General features: G+C 40.4%; 2 protein-coding genes across 2 annotated transcripts; both read right to left on the reverse strand.

Moving 5' to 3' along the window:
* Positions 1-200: 200 nt before the first annotated feature.
* LOC118403863 (checkpoint protein HUS1-like) lies at positions 201-18,989 on the reverse strand. The gene is made up of 9 exons (XM_035802724.1): positions 18,811-18,989; positions 16,097-16,224; positions 15,402-15,578; positions 14,965-15,072; positions 14,420-14,494; positions 2,979-3,078; positions 1,446-1,577; positions 566-667; positions 201-350 (listed from the first exon to the last, which is right to left on the reverse strand). The coding sequence occupies exons 1-8, from the start codon at positions 18,860-18,862 to the stop codon at positions 582-584; spliced, it is 858 nt and encodes a 285-aa protein (XP_035658617.1). The 5' UTR covers positions 18,863-18,989; the 3' UTR covers positions 201-350; positions 566-581.
* On the reverse strand, positions 17,611-18,780 carry LOC118403856 (protein LTO1 homolog). The gene has a single exon (XM_035802716.1). The coding sequence runs from the start codon at positions 18,506-18,508 to the stop codon at positions 18,083-18,085; it is 426 nt and encodes a 141-aa protein (XP_035658609.1). The 5' UTR covers positions 18,509-18,780; the 3' UTR covers positions 17,611-18,082.
* Positions 18,990-20,492: the final 1,503 nt, after the last annotated feature.

Here is a 20,492-nt window from a genome sequence, read left to right on the forward strand (position 1 = left end):
GGTCAGCTGTTATGCAGGTGACTGTAAGTTTCTCTTGGACATTTCAAAACCAAAAGAAGAAGGCCAACATAAAAACTAACAGTGAATATGCTATTAAATGTACAGATTTTCCCATTAAAGATTGTTTTCCTGTTGAGTTCATCATTATTGTTGAGTCCAACAAACCTTCTTCAGCCTATATACACTGTAAAATAAATGTAACTAATCAAATACAAATCAAGTTTTTTTTCAGTACATGAACAAGTTTGAGATGCTGTACATGATATATCAACATGGTTTGTGAAACTTTCCAATTGAAGTACTGTAACTTCCAGTCAGGAACCAGACAAACCATCAAAGACTAGCAAGACCTGTGGGAATAAAAAAAACTAAGTGTGAGATTTATAAAAGGGTAAGGAGGGTGATACATACATGTACACTACGTATAGTCATAGATTAGTTAATGTCCTGACAGTTACATGTAGTATATTACTTATGATGGAACCCAAAGTTATTAATCGGTGTGTCAAGTACATACTTACAAACAAAATACTCTGCAAACTTTTGTACAACTACAAGAACTTACCACTCATGCCTTCCACTCAAATGGCAACTGTAGGAATGAAGTATTGTAGTGACAAGTCCTCATGTAGAACAAAGAAGTGAAGAATATTCCCGTCAACTATGTCTGAGGAAAGGGAAAAATGAAACATAGTAAGAATTACAATGTTGCACAAGCGTGCAAAATTCTGACTGTTACCATGGACGATTGCTCATTGTTAGTTCCCTTCACAAGAGATAATAATTCTGTGCAAATGCATATTGTTGTATATTATTAGGTCCTAATATATTATTTACCATGCTAGCCTGGGTACCACCCGATTACAACCGGGGCTCATAACTTTGCTACCCGTAGAACTGTTGTTCAGCACCACGGACATTGCAAACATTAATGTGAAAAAAAGAATTGGTCTATGAATGGGGGTATCTGTGTAGCCTGATAGCCAGCCCAGGTAGACAGCCCAGGTAGCCAGGCCTAGTGCACAGTCCAGCCTTTTCCATAAACCCTTTATGCAGGAGGAAGAAAGGAAAACACACCAGCAAAAACAATGGGAAAACATAACAGCTCTAGCCCTGAGGCGTTCCCGAAAACTCTGTAGACAGACTCACTGTCGGTAGACAGAATGCTGCTGTCAGTGTGCACTTAGGACAGAATTAACTTCACATTTGAATTGCTGTCTATCTCTAATGGTAATTTTTTTTGGAAGTTAGTTCCATACATGTTATTGGAAGGAAAATTCTCCTATGTCTGACAGTGTGAGAGTCAGGGATCTATAGAGTGTTCATGTGCAGGGATGTACACTGGCATGTCACCTGCCGCGCCTTTTTGTGTTTAGAGACAAGATCATTATTGAACAGGGCTGGTGCCTCTCCTTAGTACATAAGGTGAAGAAGACTGTACTCACTGCATATGATCCTGTCAGGGTTGACCTGCTGACCGGCCAGGAACTGAGAGAACTTCCTGATGTCCACACGAGCTTCTGCCATCTCGTCAGTGTCACGGTCACTCTGGGAGACACCAGATTCTTCTTCTCTTGCTGTAGTTAAAATAAAAACCACAGTTACACTAGCTACAGTACAAGCCTCTGTCATCTCATGGTCACCCGACTCTTCGAGCAAAGGTATCCAAGTGTATTATAACTCCTAAGTCTCTCTCTGCAAATACAGAAGAGGCTTGGGAGCTACAATACTTTTGCATACCAGGCTACGACTCTTTTGCTCTCGCTGTGGGGAAAACAAAAACCACTGAGACAGTTTCACTTTACGAGGATCTAATTTCTCACAGCCAGGAACTGGGAGAATTTCCTGATGTCCACTCGAGCTTCTGCCATGTCCTCAGGTTCACGGTCACTCTGGGAGACACCAGATTCTTCTTCTCTTGCTGTGGGGAAAAGGAAAACCACAGTTTCACTAGCTACAGTACAAGCCTCTGTCATCTCATGGTCACCCTACTCTTCTAGCCCCATGGTATCCAAATGTACCATAACTCATGAGTCTTTCTCTGCAAATACAGAAGAGACTCCGAAGCTACAATACTTTTGGATACCAGACTACGACTCTTCCTCTCTTGCTGTGGAGATAATAAAAACTACTGTGACAGTTTCACTTTACGAGGATCTAATTTCTAACAGCCATGAACTGTGAGAACTTCCTGATGTCCACTCGAGCCTCGGCCATCTCTTCAGTGTCACGGTCACTCTGGGACACCCCCGACTCTTCTTCTCTTGCTGTGGGAAAAAGGAAAACCAGAGTTTCACTAACTACATGCCTCTGTTATCACATGGTCACTTAAAACACACCCGACTTTTCTAGCCCAATGGTATCCAAATGTATTATAACTCCTGAGTCTCTCTCCGTAAATACAGAAGAGACTCGGGAGGTACAATACTTTTGCATACCAGGCTATAACTCTTCTTCTCTTGCTGTGGGGAAAATAAAAACCACTGTCACTTCGATAGTTTCACTTTACAAGGATCTAATTTATCACAGCCAGGAACTGAGAGAACTTCCTGATGTCCACTCGAGCTTCGGCCATGTCCTCACGGTCATGATCACTCTGGGAGACGCCTGACTCTTCTTTTCTTGCTGTAGTTAAAATAAAAACCACAGTTACACTAGCTACAGTACAAGCCTCTGTCATCTCATGGTCACCCGACTCTTCGAGCAAAGGTATCCAAATGTATTATAACTCCTGAGTCTCTCTCCATAAACACAGAAGAGACTCGGAAGCTACAATACTTTTGGATACCAGGCTACGAATTTGCTTCTCTCACTGTATGTAAAAGAGGAAACACTGTGACAGTTTCACTTGATGATAATCTAATTTTTCACAGCTAGGAACTGATGTCACTCACCAACACATATCAACTTTGATGCTACAAGACCATACATGTAGTGGTGTTGCAATGCAGATGCATGTTGATAGGGGGAGTACTTACACCAGGATGGAATCTCCAACTCTCGGAACAGGGTGGTGACCTCTGCCAGGTCCGTCTCCACCTTCAAGGTCATGTCTCCATTCCGATTGGCCGAGAGCACCTGTCAATCAGAGATATCTTATGAAACACTTTCACACACTTTCCCAAAGCTCCGTCATACAGTAGACAATCAGAGATATCTTATGAGACACTTTCACACACTTTCCTTAAGCTCTGTCATACAGTAGACACATACATGTACTTGGGCAGTTTTATATATTGTGATTCCAATGTATGATTGAAGGATAGACTGTGAAACTCAATGGGAACATAGCTAATGTCTGTGACAAACTACTCCACCCACAGAAACACAAGGACCTGCCAGTCTGCTGTATATTTAATACACAGGGTGCTCTCCTCCTAGGAAAGATTGAATACCATAAAACTCATGAGAAATACATTGGAATCAGTCTCTAATTAGCGATAAGAAACCCTTTCAGATAAATATCCTTCAAAGCAAACATTAGTAGCCCGCTGACTATGGAAAAAGGGAGCAAATACACAGGAGATATCTTCTTTTCTGCTGGTTGTGTTTCTCCTGTGTTTCCCGAGTTTCAACTACTGAATTAAGGTTTGCGTCATCATTTTCATCATCATCATCATCATAATAAACACTTGGAATAGAATATATGTCTCATATATACCCTGTCTAAACCATACATTTTTGCCAGTCTAAATCATTTACATCCTTTGCAAATTACTTAGTTTTTGTTCCCAATGCCTCCAATATTCATGCAGCAAGTGGAGCTTTTAATTAAGTCAAAATAAGGTTGAACCAAGGTTATAACCTCATTGGTTAAAAAGAGGTGTAAAAAACCTCTCAGACTGGTTAAAACACATGTTCATGACCATGGTTGAACCACAACAATGAGCCAGTCACCTGTGACCCTTGACCCTGCCTGACCTTGAGGGGCATGGCTTTGCCTGACAGGTGCATTCATACAGGTGTAACAGATCCTGCACAGTTAGATGGACCATAAAGTAATGAGGTCCATGATTGGTGCAGCATTGTTGTTTATAGACCATTGTTTAACACAACAGAAGAAGTCTCTTTGTTGATTCTCTGCAATCAGATGCATCTGGTGAATATACCAGGTTTATGTTCAAATTAGGGAAAGGGCCATCATAAAATTTCTGCAGCCTTAATATCTAACAAGTGTTACTAAGTAAACAACTGTTTATGGTAGAAGTGACCAATAGGAAGAACTGTAACAAGTGTCACTGTTCAAATACACCTTGACCAGAAGCCAGACGCCGCCATGATTCTGACAGGCAGTCAAGGAAATAATTCTTTGTCTTGATGAAAGGTAAGCAGTCAGTTATATTATCAGATGATTTCAATGTGTCAGAAACTACAACAGGATCAGAATAAAGCTGCTAGGTTAGCTTTTGTTCAGTTAAATTTTAAATCAACATTTTAGTTTCACTTTCAGGCACTATGTATAGAACAATGTTTGGCCACTCTCAGTGTCTGTACAGTTTTTACTGTTAACAGTCTGTATTTTGCCTTCCAATAAACTTACTTGAACTTGTTTTTGTTTTTTCAGAGAAATGTAAGCTCTGAATCTTAGTGGTTTTCAACATGTCTAAACAAGGTGAGACCGTCATATGTTAACTTTACCTATTCAGTCAGGCACATTTGGATATGTTTTGGTCATTTTGAACTCAACTCAGTCAGTTATAAAAACATGAACAACAAATTGAGATAATTCAATCTTGGGAGGATATATGCCTTTACCTTGGTGCCAAATTTCAACTCGTTCAATGAAAAAATGAGCCTGTAATAAGTTAACGAATGGCCTTACTTTCTGAAACACCCTCATATGCAGACTGCTTAATATGTTTCCCAATACTGTAGGTTCCCTTGGAAATAAACTTGTTGAACCATGTAGGGGACTGAAGAGCTCAAGGATTCATTTAATAATGGGCAAAACTGTGATTATTGTAGCTGTTATATTATTATTTGGTCAGCTTATGTTTTCCCATGCTTCAAGTACATGTTTCTTTGCAGGTGTCAAGAAGTACTTTAGCTTCATTAAGAACCGGGTGAGCTCAGACTGGAAGGACCTGGCTTGGCATCTTGGGTTTGAGACACCGGACATAGACAACCTTGATGGCAAACACAAGGATGACAAGTCTCGCTGTATGGACCTGCTACAGCAATGGTACAAGCGGGAGGGACACGCTGCCACCATACATGTGCTGATGGAGGCCCTACAAGATGCAGAGCTACAGCATGTGGTGGACAGTCTCAAGGACAAATATCAAGGTGTGAGCCATTTTCAGTATCTGAGAGAGTGTTAGTCTGTTGAAAAGACACAGGCAAAAAATTGTGTGCAAAGTACATGTATCATGACATGTCCCTTCCATGAATGTCATTTGGATGATTCCATTTTTTATCTGACAGCTCTGTCTATATCATTTGAGACATAACAGTAGAAATTTTTAAACATTTGTGTATGTACCTAAATTTCCATTAGATATCAATGACATCATTGTCTGCTCAATCTAAATCTAATGTCCCTTTCTCAACAGAGGTAAATGAAAAGCCAAAGTCACCCACATCCAGCTCAGAACAACAAGCCATCAGGAAAGCTGAAGGTAATTCCTCAGACTGTAAATTGCTGTTTGTAGTGTTTGTTTTACCTGAATGGTAATTCAGTTCCAGATGTTAAGTAAATTGTTTAATCTAAGAATGACTATGATTTTTTTTCCTTACGATATTCAAAATTGTTGATTACAAGTTGATTATTGAAGCAATGAAAAGGTAACATTTTGGTTCCATAGTGCTAATATGTACCAGTTCATCATTTTCCCCCTTGTGTCCATCTTCAGAACTACACTTTCCAGATCAAATCCTTCCTGTGCACCTACAACTTGGCCTGATGCAGACAGGAGACATCAGCAAAGAACACAAGGAACAGATCATAGAGCGGATCCTGGAACTTGAGAAAACTCTGTTCACTCCAGAAGTGCTCAATGACCCTGTACGCTACAGAAAGGTACGAAAACTATTTATAAAGCACAAGGCTCTGTTAAGGAGGGCTCTTAAGGGATCTGTCATCCTCCTCCTGACGTTCCTGCGCCAGACTGATGTGGACAGGTTCTACCACAACCACTACAGGGTGGGGGAGGGCAGCCTGTCTCAACAACTCTCACACATCCTCATCTCAGAACACCTACAGGACAAGGTCAAGGGTGCACAGCTGATCGTGAGGCTCCAGGTGAAGCATGAAGACTATGTGAGGGTACGAGGCAGACTGGGGCGAGGTGAGATATACAACCTATATATATTTTTACTTTTGTCTTATTGTACAACTCAAAGTTTCACTTATACATGTCTTGCTTTTCAAGGGAGTTGCATTCTCAAAAAATTGATCAAGCTACAACATGTAGTAAGCAGAAAAACATAACTGCATAGTCTCAATAAGTATTTGCTTCATGTACGATATCCTTCCCATCATTCCTAATAAACAGGACTGGACCGTACCACTTCAGTTGACAACCTGCTGGCCCTGCCACCCCCCAGCACACATGTGGACCACTCCAGGCTGAGCAGCCTTGATCTGGCTGTGACTGTTAGAGAGGGCAAGCCACGTACAGAAGACATCACCACGCTGTACAGAGAAGTACAGTCAGCCGTACAAACAACTAAAGAGAAATCTAAGCAAGAGGTGAAAGTTCCAGGTCAGGTGCTGAGAGGAAGGAAGGGAAATGCTCTTAGGAGGGAGGGTAAGATGCTGAAAGAGGAAGATGAGAAACCACAAAAACTCATCCTGGAGCTGAAGGAAAAATTCCAACAGCTTAAGGAGACAAATAAGAGCAAGGACGCCAGGATAAAGGAGTTGCTGGCTGCCAATCAAACAGTAGAAGAAGGAAGTCAGGAAAAAGACCCAGTGAAGAAGAAAGACACTAGATTAGAGCATGCCACTTCTGTTGATGACAACCCAGCGATCCTGCCACCCCCCAGCATACCCGAGGACCGTGAGATTGGCAAGAACGTGGAGGCCAAAACAGAAGCTCTACAGACTGCCAAGCAACTGGTGGGGAGTGGAAGTCAGCAGATTAAAGATCCATTACAACTCATGTCAGACACACATTCTGTTGAAACGTCAGAAGCCACAAATACAGGACAAGCGTTTCAGTCCCATGGGAAAGACGTAGCTACAAATGTTGGCTTAAGCAGGGTGAGACAACCATGGGTAAGGAAAGCAAGGTTTGGGGGAGAGGGATCAGGTAGTGGGGAATTTATGGGTCCTTATGGAGTAGCTGTCTCACAGGCCAATGAGGTTTACATTGCTGATAGTGGTAACAGCAGAATCCAGGTGTTCACAATGGATGGTGTTTATATCAGAGAGTTCACAACAACTCTGCCAGGAGAAACTGGTGGAAAGTTCAGACCCAGTGGAGTTGCTGTAGATAGAAACGGCAACCTGTGGGTGGTGGGTGATGGGCACGGAGTACAGTATTTCAGGGATGGCACCTGTTTGGGACAAATGTTTGTTCTAAAATTCAAATTTTTCCATGGAAAAACTGTATACATGTATATGGCAAAAGGACAGGTGACTGTTACAGAATATGATCATGATGGGCAGAATGATGATGGTTTACAAGGTTCAGGTCATAGGTCACCAGAGTCTTGGTCGGTGGATGAGAAGGGGAACATACAGGCCAGAGAGCTAGAGGGGGACGTTAAGTTTGGGAATAAGGGATCTGGTGAGAGTCAGTTGAAGACACGTCAGGGTATTTGTGTTGATGGGATGGGAAACGTCATTGTGGCCAACTATTGTGGTAGAAATGGTGATGTGAAAATGATGTTTGACTTGTGTGACATTAGTGGTATGGGATGTCCCTGGGCTGTAGCTGTGTCACCAAGTGGAGATGTGGTGGTGACTGATGTAAATAATCACACTGTATCAGTCTGGACACACTAGTGCTGTGCCTTACAGAACATTCAACTGTTTTGTTCAAAGGGTTAATGTTCTTGCTATTTTCCATTGCCCCATCAAATTGATTGAAGGAATTTTACTGTTCATTACATACAAAAACTCCACAGATGAACAAATTTTTTCTGTATCATCATCTTCACACTCACAAAAAACTGTTAGTCACAACTAATATTATGGCCAAAAGGTAGAATAAATTCAAAGTCACAATATAGCACGGATAATGATTTGTATCTAAAATTTAGAGAATTCAGTGACTGTTTACTACTTTGAAGCAGGAAAAGTAGAACAGATTGAGACACCATATTGTTTGTAATATATATATACATGCATATATTTTTTGTCTGACTTGTTCATACTGCTGCATAATGTAAATTTGATGACAAAAGACTATCTTAGCAGGCTGAACGATACTTAATAACACACTTTACCTGATAGTACATACTAGCAACAACCAGTATCTGAGGCATGTGTCTTGATAGTCTGAGATGCTGAACTAAGGTGATAACAGCTCACTTATGCACTGCTTTTAACACATGTACTAAGACTTTAGTTCACCCTGCCAGTTGAAATCATTACATCCTACATAAATCTCTCAGTAGGGATCAGAATACCTGACATGTATTCATGCAGACTAGTGTGGGTTATGTTGGAGATAAGCTCCTTGAGCTAACTATACATAATCTAAATGTCTACCTGCACATGTATAGCTCATGCACAGTGTGTTACGTTTTGTTTGCTGTATAAATTGTTATCATTAGGAAGTTGTTCAATAAAGATTTAAAATGAAATTTAGTCTGTGTTTTTTCTATTACTGATCATAATTATACAAACGCAATTATTAAAGACCACTTATGAGAACACAGAAAGAAAAGAAGACTTAATATATTAACATTAGTTATAAAAACACTTCTAGTAGTCTAAGAATATACCCCCCAAACTGTACCCTGTCTTAGCAATTCATTCTTGTCTGTGTAATCCATTCACATTCTTTTAAAAATCAATTAGTAGAGCTCAGAATGCCTCTAGTATTCATCATGAAACATGTGCAGCTTTCTGGTATTATTATATACATTTTTTGTATCTTAAAGTTTGTCTATTAGTATAACTAAGAATAACTCTCATCTAACACAGATCTCATAGCAGAAGTTGATCTACAACATTCTAAAAGCCAGTCACCTGTGAACCTAGACCCTGCTTTACCTCAAGGCAAGTTTTGGATTAAAGGTGCAACAGACCGTGCACAGGTATTCAGTAGGGGAGTGTCTAAAGTTGAGTACAGAATCATGGTTACAAAATAGGACAGCTTATCTCTGAAATGACTTCATTCACTTTCTTACGACTATGCCGGATTAACAATTTATTATATGGAAAGGGAATCATGAAAGTTCTGTAGCCAGAGAAAACAACAGGGAAAAATGTGTCCAAATGAAAAAGCCTGTATACACAAGTGTCACTATTCAAACGAACCTTGACCTGAAGCCAGACACGCCACCATGCCCGACAGGCAGTCAAGGAAACAGCTTTCTGTCTTGAGGAAAGGTAAGGTGTCAGTCATACTACCAGTTGATGTTAGTGTGTCAGAAAACTGCAACATCTTAAAAAGTTGTAAAGCTAGACTTTTGTTCTGTAACTTAAAAAATTAACAGTTGAGTTTCAGTCTTCTGTAAGGTACTAATTGCAGTGCTCTGTCTGGCTACTCCCAGTATCAGTATAGCTAATTTAATTTGTTCTTAGAATTATGCTTCGACTAACAGATAAAACATAGTCTATGCCCTTTTTTCCAGAAAACTACATGTAAACGTGAATCTGAGTCACGTATGCAACATGTCTAAACAAGGTGAGATCATCATAGTCACAAATAAATGTAGCCTATTTCAATGCTTTAAGTCCAAAGTCCACCCACATAATCATACATGGTAATGTGAAGTAGTTGTTCTATTGTCAGGGCTGCTTGTTTGGCAGCCTTGGTTGTGTGTCAATCCATCTATTAGTAAGATTAGTAAGAAACTCCACACTACGAGTCTGAATTATACTTATCCTTTGAGTCTTATCCTTTAACATTTTGTAAACATTTAACATCATTGCACTACATATTCAATTGACAACATAGCATTTACTGTTACCGTATATTCTCGAATAAAGTACGCACCCCAATTAAAGTACGCACCCCTGATTTTGGACAAGTCTTAGACAGATCTTTGGGACTGAAAGGTAAAATGGAAAAACTCAAATAAAGTACGCACCCCTTCTCTGTTCAATTTTGAACAGACCTTTAACTGGATAAATTCAAATTTATGATGTTTTCCCCAGGTTATTTTGCATGAAATAACCTGCATTTACACTGTCATTGTCTCTATAAACTTGTGAATTGCCTACTGCAAATTATAAAAATCACTGTGAACTGGTAGAAGAAATCAGGAAAAACCAGTTGTACAAGTCAAAGTCACTAACTCAAAAGGATTGTATGCAAATGCCAATCTTATGTAAATCATGTTTAGACAATTTCTTTGTTTCATGTTTAGACAACTACAAGACTGCATGTTTTGAAACATTACTAGAAGTGTAGCTCCACCTTGCTTTATTTTAGGCTTTTTTTACCATTTCTCTGTGCAGTGACCTCAAATAAAGTACGCACCCCAACTTTGGCAACAACTTGTAGCACCTTTTCAATTTTGAAAAGTTAAAAAAGTGCGTACTTTATTCGAGAATATACGGTACTAATTTTTCCAAAGGTAACTAGTATATATACAGGGCTCGAAATTCATTTTTGGGATTAGGTGCACTAGTGCACCCAGCTAAAAAAATTAGGTGCACCAAAACATTTTTGGGTGCACCACTTAAAATTAAGTAAAAAGCTAATAATAAAACTTAGTTACAAGCTTCAAATTTTTGAACAAGTACCATGACAGACATTTTTATTATCTTTCTAACACTTAGATGTCAAGAATATTATGTATACTAGTATACTTCGATATCTTTTCATACATAAACGTAAGAAAATATTTGGGTGCACCCTGTGCACCCACAGAAAATAATTGGGTGCACAGTTCCAATTTTGGGTGCACCTGGGTGCACATGCACCCAGTATTTCGAGCCCTGATATATCATGACAGTTGTTGAATCAGATGGATCTTTCTACTGTGGAAACTAGCTTTAAGCCATGGAGGGGGCAAAGCACTTCTTGGATTGCTGTCATATTTCCTACATAAATTTGCATAATTGTATATAACATATGCAATGTAAATAGTCTGCTTATGTTTTCCCATACCATCTGTTTCCTTGTAGGTGTTGGGAGGTACTTTAGCTTCATAAAGAACAAGGTGAGCTCAGACTGGAAGGACCTGGCTTGGCATCTTGGGTTTGAGACACCAGACATAGAAAACATTGATGGCAAACACCGAGATGACAAGTCTCGCTGTATGGACCTGTTACAGCAATGGTACAAGCGGGAGGGAAACGCTGCCACCATACATGTGCTGATGGAGGCCCTACAAGATGCAGAGCTACAACATGTGGTGGACAGTCTGAACGACAAATATCCAGGTATGAGCCTTTTACAATAAACTTGATTTTGAAAATGTCATGTGATCATGATTGAGGAAAGATCCTTGATGCTTAGATACAAATTGTTTCTCTTTATTGGTATTCAGCTGAACATCTCTTTGTCCAAATCCAGACCTTTCTGTGCACCTGCCATTGCAAGAGGTCAAAAGGAAACCTTTCCAAGATGACGAGGTAGACAGGCCAAGAAAACGCTTCCAGGCGAACACAGGTAGGGCAGAAGGAGGAAAGATAGTCTTCTTTATCGGCAACTTTATGTCATATCATTTCATGTTAACTTTTAATAAGCATTGAGAAAGGGATCTTATAACAACCAGCAACTTACTTAATAGCTAACATCTACCCAACATATATGACTTAAGATTAATAATATGGACTGTAAGGTTGCTGGTCAAAGCTCAAGATAACATCTACTTTAAACCCGTCTACTTCCAGACCTCCCTGTGCAACTAAACCTGGGCATGGTGCAACAACCAACTGCCGCTGGAGGGCAGGATGATGACACCTATATCAGAAAACGGCTCATAGAACTGGAGAGAACACTATTCACTGTTGATGTACTTAGAGACCGCGGACGCTACGAGGAAACACGAGAAATTTTCCTGTCACACAAAGCATTGTTGAAGGATGCTATCACAGGGTCGTTCATCCTCTTCCTGGCGTTCCTACGCCAGACTGATGTGGACAGGTTCTACCACAACCACTACAGGGTGGGGGAGGGCAGCCTGTCTCAACAACTCTCACACATCCTCATCTCAGAACACCTACAGGACAAGGTCAAGGGTGCACAGCTGATCGTGAGGCTCCACGTGAAGCATGAAGACTATGTGCGAGTACGAGACGGACTGGGGCAAGGTAAAAAAATGACTCATGGGCCCGCTTTACACATAAATTTAGAGTCAAGACATTGTCTTTAAAGTTTTGACTCTGTCCCAAATTGTCTCCAAAACTTGTGAGCAAAGTGTGTCATAGTTTCAGCTATGTATTGTTCTTGTCAGGCAGACAGCTTCCTTTCAAGTGCATACATTTGCCAACAATTGATTAATCTTAATAGCTGTACAATTTTAACAGGAAAACTGCAAATGTAATGGCAAATATACTAGTCACAGTGGCAAGTATCTGATATTTCATTAAGTTACTTACTCCATCATTCCTAATGAACAGGACTGGACCGTACCACTTCTGTTGGCAACTTGCTGGCCCTACCATCCCCCAGCAGACATGTGCACCGTTCCAGCCTGAGAGGCCTAGACCTGGCTGTGACTGGTGGAGAGGACCAGGCTTGTACAGACAGGACTGATGACATCACAACGCTGTACAGACAAGTACAGTCAGCTGTACGAACAACTAGAGAGAAATCCAAACAGGCAAAGGTGCTGACAGGCAGGCAGGGAGATGCCCAGAAGATGCTGAAAGGTACCGGTGCTGTTAAGGTGCTGAAAGAGGAAGATGAGAAACCACAAAAACTCCTCCTGGAACTGAAGGAGAAGTTCCAGCAGCTGAAGGAGACAAATAAGAGCAAGGATGCCAGAATAAAGAAGTTCCTGGCTGCCGAGGGAACCCCAGGGAAAAAGAAAGACATCACCATGCCGTACAGACAAGTACAGTCGACTGTACAAAAAACTAGAGAGAAATCCAAACAGGTAAAAGTTCAGCTTCAGATGATGCAGAGGAAGTTGCTTACAAGCAGCCAGGAAGTAGATGCCTTGATGAAGGAGGTACAGATGTTGAAAGACAAAAATGAGAAAGCGGAGAAAGTCTTCCTGCAACAGAAGGCAGAAATGAACGAGAAAATCCAGCAACTTCAGGAGACCAACAAGAACATGCCATTGGAGACCATGATAGAGGAGCTGCTAACTGCCAAGCAACTGGTGGAAAGTGTCCGACTAATCAGAAAGGGACGATCATGGGTGAGGAAAGTAAGCTTTGGGGGAGAAGGATCAGGCAGGGGGGAATTTACCTGTCCTTCGGGTGTAGTTGTCTCACAGGACAATGAAGTTTACATTGCTGATTGGGGGAACACCAGAATCCAGATGTTCACAATGGATGGTGTTTATGTCAGAGAGTTCACAACAACTCTGCCTGGAGAAACTGGTAAAAAGGTAAAACCATGGGATGTTGCTGTAGATAGAAATGACAACCTGTGGGTGGTGGGTGATGATCATGTAGTGCAGTATTCCAGGGAAGGTACCTGTTTGGTCGAAATTGATCTTCCATTTGTTGAAACCGGCCGTGGCATTACTGTATCTATGGCAACAGAACAGATACTTGTCACAGAGTATGATGGGAAAGACGGTCGACTTCGAGTGTTTGACCAAGATGGTTCAGAGATGGATACATATGGTTCAGGTCATAGGTCACCAGAGCCATGGTGGCCATGTTGTGTCGCTGTGGATGGGGAGGGAAACATTCTGGTCACTGATAGTAACAATCATTGTGTCCATTTCTTGGACAGAGAGGAGAACTTCAAGTTCAAGTTTGGATCTGATAAAAGTCAGCTGAAATATCCTCAAGGCATTTGTGTTAATGGGATGGGAAACATCATTGTGGCTGACATTGGAAATGGTTGTGTGAAAATGTTTGACAGTGAGGGCAGATTTCTGTGTCACATTGGAAGTGGCATGGTAAGTCCCTATGGTGTTGCTGTGTCACCAGGTGGAGATGTGGTGGTGACTGATTTCAAAGATCACACTGTGTCAGTCTGGACTCTACCATACATGGAAAGGCTCACACAGCAGTAGAGGTACATTTGTACACGTGCAAAGAAAATAATATTGTTCCTGTGTTCAAATGATATCTTAACTCTATCATGCATGTATTAAGAATTATTTTCTATCAAAAACTACTAATGTATGAAGCTGTAACTACTTCAAGTTTTTTTTAAATTCTTACCAGAAAGTTTGACAAGTTCTTCATCTTCTCCACCACAGTTTTGATGGTCTTGAGAGCAGGCAGGTATACACTCACCTGAAACAGCAATGTGACATCATAAAATTTCATACAAGGCATAAAAGATAATAGTAGACTGCTTTTCTTTGGTTTCTGTCAATATGGAAAGCTTGTTCTTTATGATACTTTACTGGAATCGTTCTGGAATAATTTGCACTTATTTGGTTTTGAAAGTATGTTGTGATTGTGAATGATCAGCTATCATTGTATCTTTTAAATCATTACAAGTTTGATGTTATATGTGACATCTTTGTTGTAAAAGATCTGAAGATCTATACGTATATACAAGTTTTTTTTCTATTCTATACGATCATGGAGAGACTGGGGCCTTCCAACATGAAACATAACATCAAACATGAAACATAACATCACTATTTACATCATCACTTGCAATGGCAATATTTGTTTCTTTGCTTGTTTGAACCTTTATTTATTCATTAGTATGTATCATTTTATCAAACCAGCATAGTAGGATAAAAGAGACCCACGTCAAACTGCGGCATGGCCGGTTCCTGGTACTCTCCCCACAGTCGGCGAGCGATCACGTTCACGGGTACGTCATGGACAACAGTTCTGGACTGGTTAGTCAGGGAGGGCTAACATGGACAACAATTATAACAGTAACCACAATAAGGTTATTTCAACTTTCATATTGAGTAGAATATCACTTTCTTTTAAGTTTTAACCTGGGTAGTAGCCAGCCTGAAATCATTTTCCGTCACCTCAATTTTTAATTCTATCAAGCGGCGAAATCTAGACCCTCTGAACACTATTTCCTGCATTTTGAAGTTTAAAGTTTGCTGGTAGACTAAGCTGTTCAATGGAAACATTTATTTAATTTTCATTCATTCATTCATCATCCGCCATGCGTCCATTCATTCATTCATATATTCATTCAAATAAACTGGTGTGATCTAAGACTTACCAACTCAATATCAAAGGTAAGACATGCTGCATGTTTCTTGGTGAGTTTGATCTTGACCAGTTTTGCGGCCTGTGCAGACTTCAGCGCCCTGCTCATGTTGTCTGGGACCAGCTCCAGATAAATCTCATTATCCTCAGCAGACACGCCCTCCATCTGGAACTGGTCAAAGAAGTTGGCCTGCATGGGGGGCAGAAATGTTAGCCTGGAGTCCAGCCTTTCTAGCTTTCTTTTGTTTAACGGAAATATCTCCATTAGTGAGTACAATGTATATACAGTAGAAGCCGCTTAATTGCACAGCCTATTTGCCAGTGAACTTTGTGCAATTATCCGGCTGGTGCAATAATGCGAAGTTATCCAGCTGGGCCGCACCGATTTGGGGATTCCGTGCAGTTAACAGAAGTGTGCGTTAATCCGTTGTGCAATTAACTGGCTTCTACTGTACTATGTCTTCCTGGTGTCATTAGAAACCTATACAAACACATTACATTACACCTAGGTTAATGTCACTTATACCTAAAAATACACTCCATGGAAGGTGGATGCCCCAGCCCCCCTACAACAGTTGTGCCTATATGATAGTATATCACTTGCCACGTCTTGCTGAGAAATATGGATCCCCTACAATAAAATCCTAGCTAAAAGCCTGTTCTTCTGCTACAGTGTAGGCTACAGCCTATAAATCAGTATGATCTCACCTGTGGAAGCTCACACCACATACTGACCCCACCATTGGCCACCTGTTCAGACAGGATGAAGTAGATTTTCCCAGGAGTCAGTCGAAAGGTGCAGGTCTTACACAGCTTGGAGATGGTAGATACCACTCCTGTAAAGGGGGATGCAGAAGTTATTTCGTATTTTCCAAGCAGAGGTTTTAGAAATCCTGGCCACTGTCCCACCTACCAAAACTCTGCTTGGAGAATATATTTTTATATCTTGGAAAAAGGTAGTCAGATTCTGTGTTCTTGGATAGTGCAAACAACCAAATATGCCTGTTATAACTTCTTGTTAATATGTCTGTTATGATTTGGATTGCAGTGCCAGAAACTAGTAGAGCTTCCTGTGTTTCTAGACCTTGAAAATGAAATTTACAGATGTATGTCGCTTTCATGAAATAAATGAAATAAGCAATTGGCTTTAATCAAGTGCATGTCATGTAATGCAATGTAATCTGTATCCAAAACTACTACATTTTTGTAGTAGTTTTGCTGTCAACTCAAGACAGTCATACCAGAATGTTTACCGACAAGATTGAATTATGAGATATAAAGTATACAGCATGGAATTGTCTTGTCTAAGCCTTAATGTTGGCTTCTTTGTGGATATAACTTAAAAAAGAGTAGGAACAAAAATCATGTACTGTACTACACACACGTAAAAGTCATCACTTTATTTTTAGTGACAAGGTAGCACCTTCTTGTAAAGCAGCAAACAACGGTCACATCTCAATTTCATCTTATAAAACTAAGTGAAAACCAATTTTAGCATGGAAAGTCATCAAAACAATCGACTCACTGCCATTACTACTGAACCGACAACAAATCTTTAATGAATGTGTAGAACTAGTAGAAGTATTGTTGTAAATCTCAACCAGTATCAAAATTATGGTTTTTCATGAGCCTTTGGGGGGGGGGGGGGTTAATTGAAAAAACATCACTGCAATTTGGAAGAGTTAATATATAGGCCATGAAAGGCATTATTTGCAGACACAATCAAACAATGTCTCAGTGTTAAGCTACACTATATAATATCCAATATACTACACTTGCTTTCCTACTGACAGTTTCATACTTTCAAATGACTGATTATATTTATAAGTACCTATACTACATTGTGAGATGATTAGGAGGTGAAATGGGTAAGGTGAAAGTTCTTCACCAAAAAAAAATGTAGCAAATGTATCTGGCTGAGATTTATCCTGTGAGGTAAAGAGAGCTACTGATATCATAAAACTCAACCAATCATTTACATTTGTTCATTCCATTCTAGTTTTGATTTCTATGCGAGGTCTGAGAAATGCATATGTAGTAACAACTAACTAGTATAATAATGTAAGGCTGATCTTCATACATGTACCTCAGTTGATTTGCTAAATAATGACCATTTCCTGGCATCAAGTCTCTTTTTGTAAGCAAAGTGTTCACAAAAAGGATCATATAGTACTAACAAGATACACTGGTATACATAAACATGATCAGTTTTACCACACATTGGTATGCGTAACATGGTGGCGAGAAAAAGTCATATAAAAATTACATAAAATCCGCTTGGCTTTCCGTATACTCTTACACAGTTACTAGTATCACAAACTGTGACAGGGTTGTTGTGTAGAAGGACTTGTAAGTTGTAGTGTCATCTGAGGTCATCTGAGGACAAGGTTGCAGCAGGTTATCCATGTAGAAGACGACAACGTCAGTCTTGCTCAATCCGATCCGTTGCTATCATAGTAACAGATCCCCATCATAAAGGCACAGTTTGGCAGACAGATGTCACATACAAATCTCTTTCGTAAGATGATAGCTGTAAAACTAAAAATACTTGCACATTATGCAATTGAGAAGCGCTGACAGCAAACTTCAAATAATCAAAATTTCTTGATCATCTGAGTTTTCTGTCCCACTGTCTTGCATTTGTGATTTTGTATGACGCAGTTCTTGAGAAAGCACATCTTTGGTTCCGCATTTCTAAAACGAAAGTGACGTTTTAGTGTTACCAAAGTCAGCAGACACTCCGAGCAGTGAACACAATTGTCTAAACTTGGCCCTTATCCTGTCCATGTCTTCTGTAAGAGTAGGATACTCATTGTTCCGGATGGGTATTCTCCAGATCAGCTCCAAGAGTGCGTCTACAGCCTTCAGTGCTCGAGGTCCTTTGGAAGAGTCGCTTTCCAAAATAACTTTCCATGAGCAAGCAAATCCGTGATAGAACCCAACTTCTGATCCCACAGATCTGCCCTGGCTGATCCCCATGACGCGTCCTTCCTCTATCCCTGCTTTCTTCCCAAGCTCGAATCCCTCCTGGTAGCCTTGGTTTGTGAACTTCTCTTCGGCAAGGAAGATGTCGTCGAAAGCAGCGTCCAAAGGATCCACATGTTCCCGAGCTGTCGCCATTTTGGGGGTCCCCTCTGAGGAACTTTAGTAAACTTAGCAACCGGTTCCGCGACATAAAAAGTTTTAATCACATGCCGGAAGTTTTCCCCTTAAAAATACATTTCCTTAAAATATACACAATAAACTATATTTTGCATCATTTAACGACTACGAAGTTTGCAATTTATCCCCCGCAAAATATCATACATGATTTTGACACGAAAGGCCAAGAACTGAATCTTGCTACAAATAAGTAGCTATGATCAAAAATCTCTGATTGCATCGAGTCTCGACATCATACCACAAAACGTGGAAATACTCACGCGTAAAATGCTGTATGCACGCAATATCGACGATCTTGGCTCGAAAACGCATCTCTGCTCTGGTATGCCGTCAGTAATATGAAGCAAATGTCTTGCTACGTCGATAAAATCGTAAAAGTTTATGTGTTCCGACATCGAACTCCAAATCTTGCCGCCATTTTGAAAAGGTCAAAGGTAACGGTGGTGGCTCATGGGATGTAAGGGACAATACATTAGTACCTAGGTGAGCTGAAGTAGGTGTCTGAAGGGAGATAGATATTGTCCTCCTCCAGAGATATTTGTTACGAGAATTCTCCAAAACTGAGAGATAATCTGTGGTCTATAGTTGGACGCATGCATGGTGCAAATTTGGTCTTTGTCCGATATTTTACTCATACCCATAATGTAATAGTAATGTACTATCCCTTAAAATTGACCAATCAGATGAAGCGATAGGAAGACAAACGTTCGGACCAGTTTGGGCGGCAGGATTGAACCAGAGTTGTGAGCTGTGACAGTGTGATATGCGTGAGTTGTTATTTTGATCGATGTGCTTCCATTTTAGGGCAGATTGAAAGCTAATGATGATGTTTAGATTTTGTACAACTATTTGTATTTCTCATGTGCAAGAAAAGTGCTGCATACCTGTTAGAAGAAGAAGAATTTAGATAACTGGCACAGGTTGAAGTGGTGGGGAGGGGGGCCAAACCAAAACGCTCATTTACATACTTGGTGATGAAAATATGGGCATCTATGAAGAAAAGGGAAGGTGTAATTTTATTTTGACTAACGAAAAAGCCATCTTTAAGCCTAGGATTCTGGATATAAGAAAATTTAAGAAAATTTAGTCAAGAAAAATTGATACAACAAGGAGTAAAAACACTTTTATAATATTTTTTGTATTCCATACTTTTTACCACAGTTTCCTAGACTGACTATAATTGAAACATGCCTGAGGACTTTGACACACCTGACCACGATGTCAGCACACCTGTCACAGGTGTATCATCCTCACCTGGCTCGGAGAGGAACACCCTCAGGAACACACGGCATGGTGCAGGTTTGTTTGTTTGTTTGTTTGTTTAGAACCTCTGTAATAGTGAAATAAATCATGACCTTTTTTTCTTTAATTAAGTTACTTAGTACATGCAATTTATGCAAATTACATGCAATGTAACACATCATGACTCTAGATTCTAATTTACCTTTGTAAATGAAGTTACAACTTTAGCTACATGTAACTCACTCACTCAGTCCCATATATGATATAGCTAGTAGCCATAGTGGCAGTCCGTCTGTCCACAAATAAAGGCTCTCCACCTCTGGCAGACATCAGCCAGTCTGGTCTGCTAGGCCACCATCTTTCTCGAGCAGTCCTTGATCTGAAACTAACTAGCAGCAAAACTAGCAAACAGAACTAAGATGAAAATGTTGCCGATACCTTCATCAACGTATCTAAAATGAAATTGTTGCTGAAACTCTTTCCAGGTACAGGTGCAAAAGACACACCGCATGGGGAGGGGGGTGCCAGTCTAAGTGTCAGCAAACTGAACAGAACAGTCCAGAGGGGGTACCTCCAGAGGAAATACACGCCCTACAGGACACCGAGGACTCGCAGTATGGTGTCTCCTGCTGCAGACAGAACCAACACAGCAGAGGTGGGTACTGTTGTCAGTTTTCTGCTTTTCTCAGTGTTTGACTTT

This window comes from Branchiostoma floridae, chromosome 16 (assembly GCF_000003815.2).
Source record: "Branchiostoma floridae strain S238N-H82 chromosome 16, Bfl_VNyyK, whole genome shotgun sequence".
Lineage (NCBI taxonomy): Eukaryota > Metazoa > Chordata > Leptocardii > Amphioxiformes > Branchiostomatidae > Branchiostoma > Branchiostoma floridae.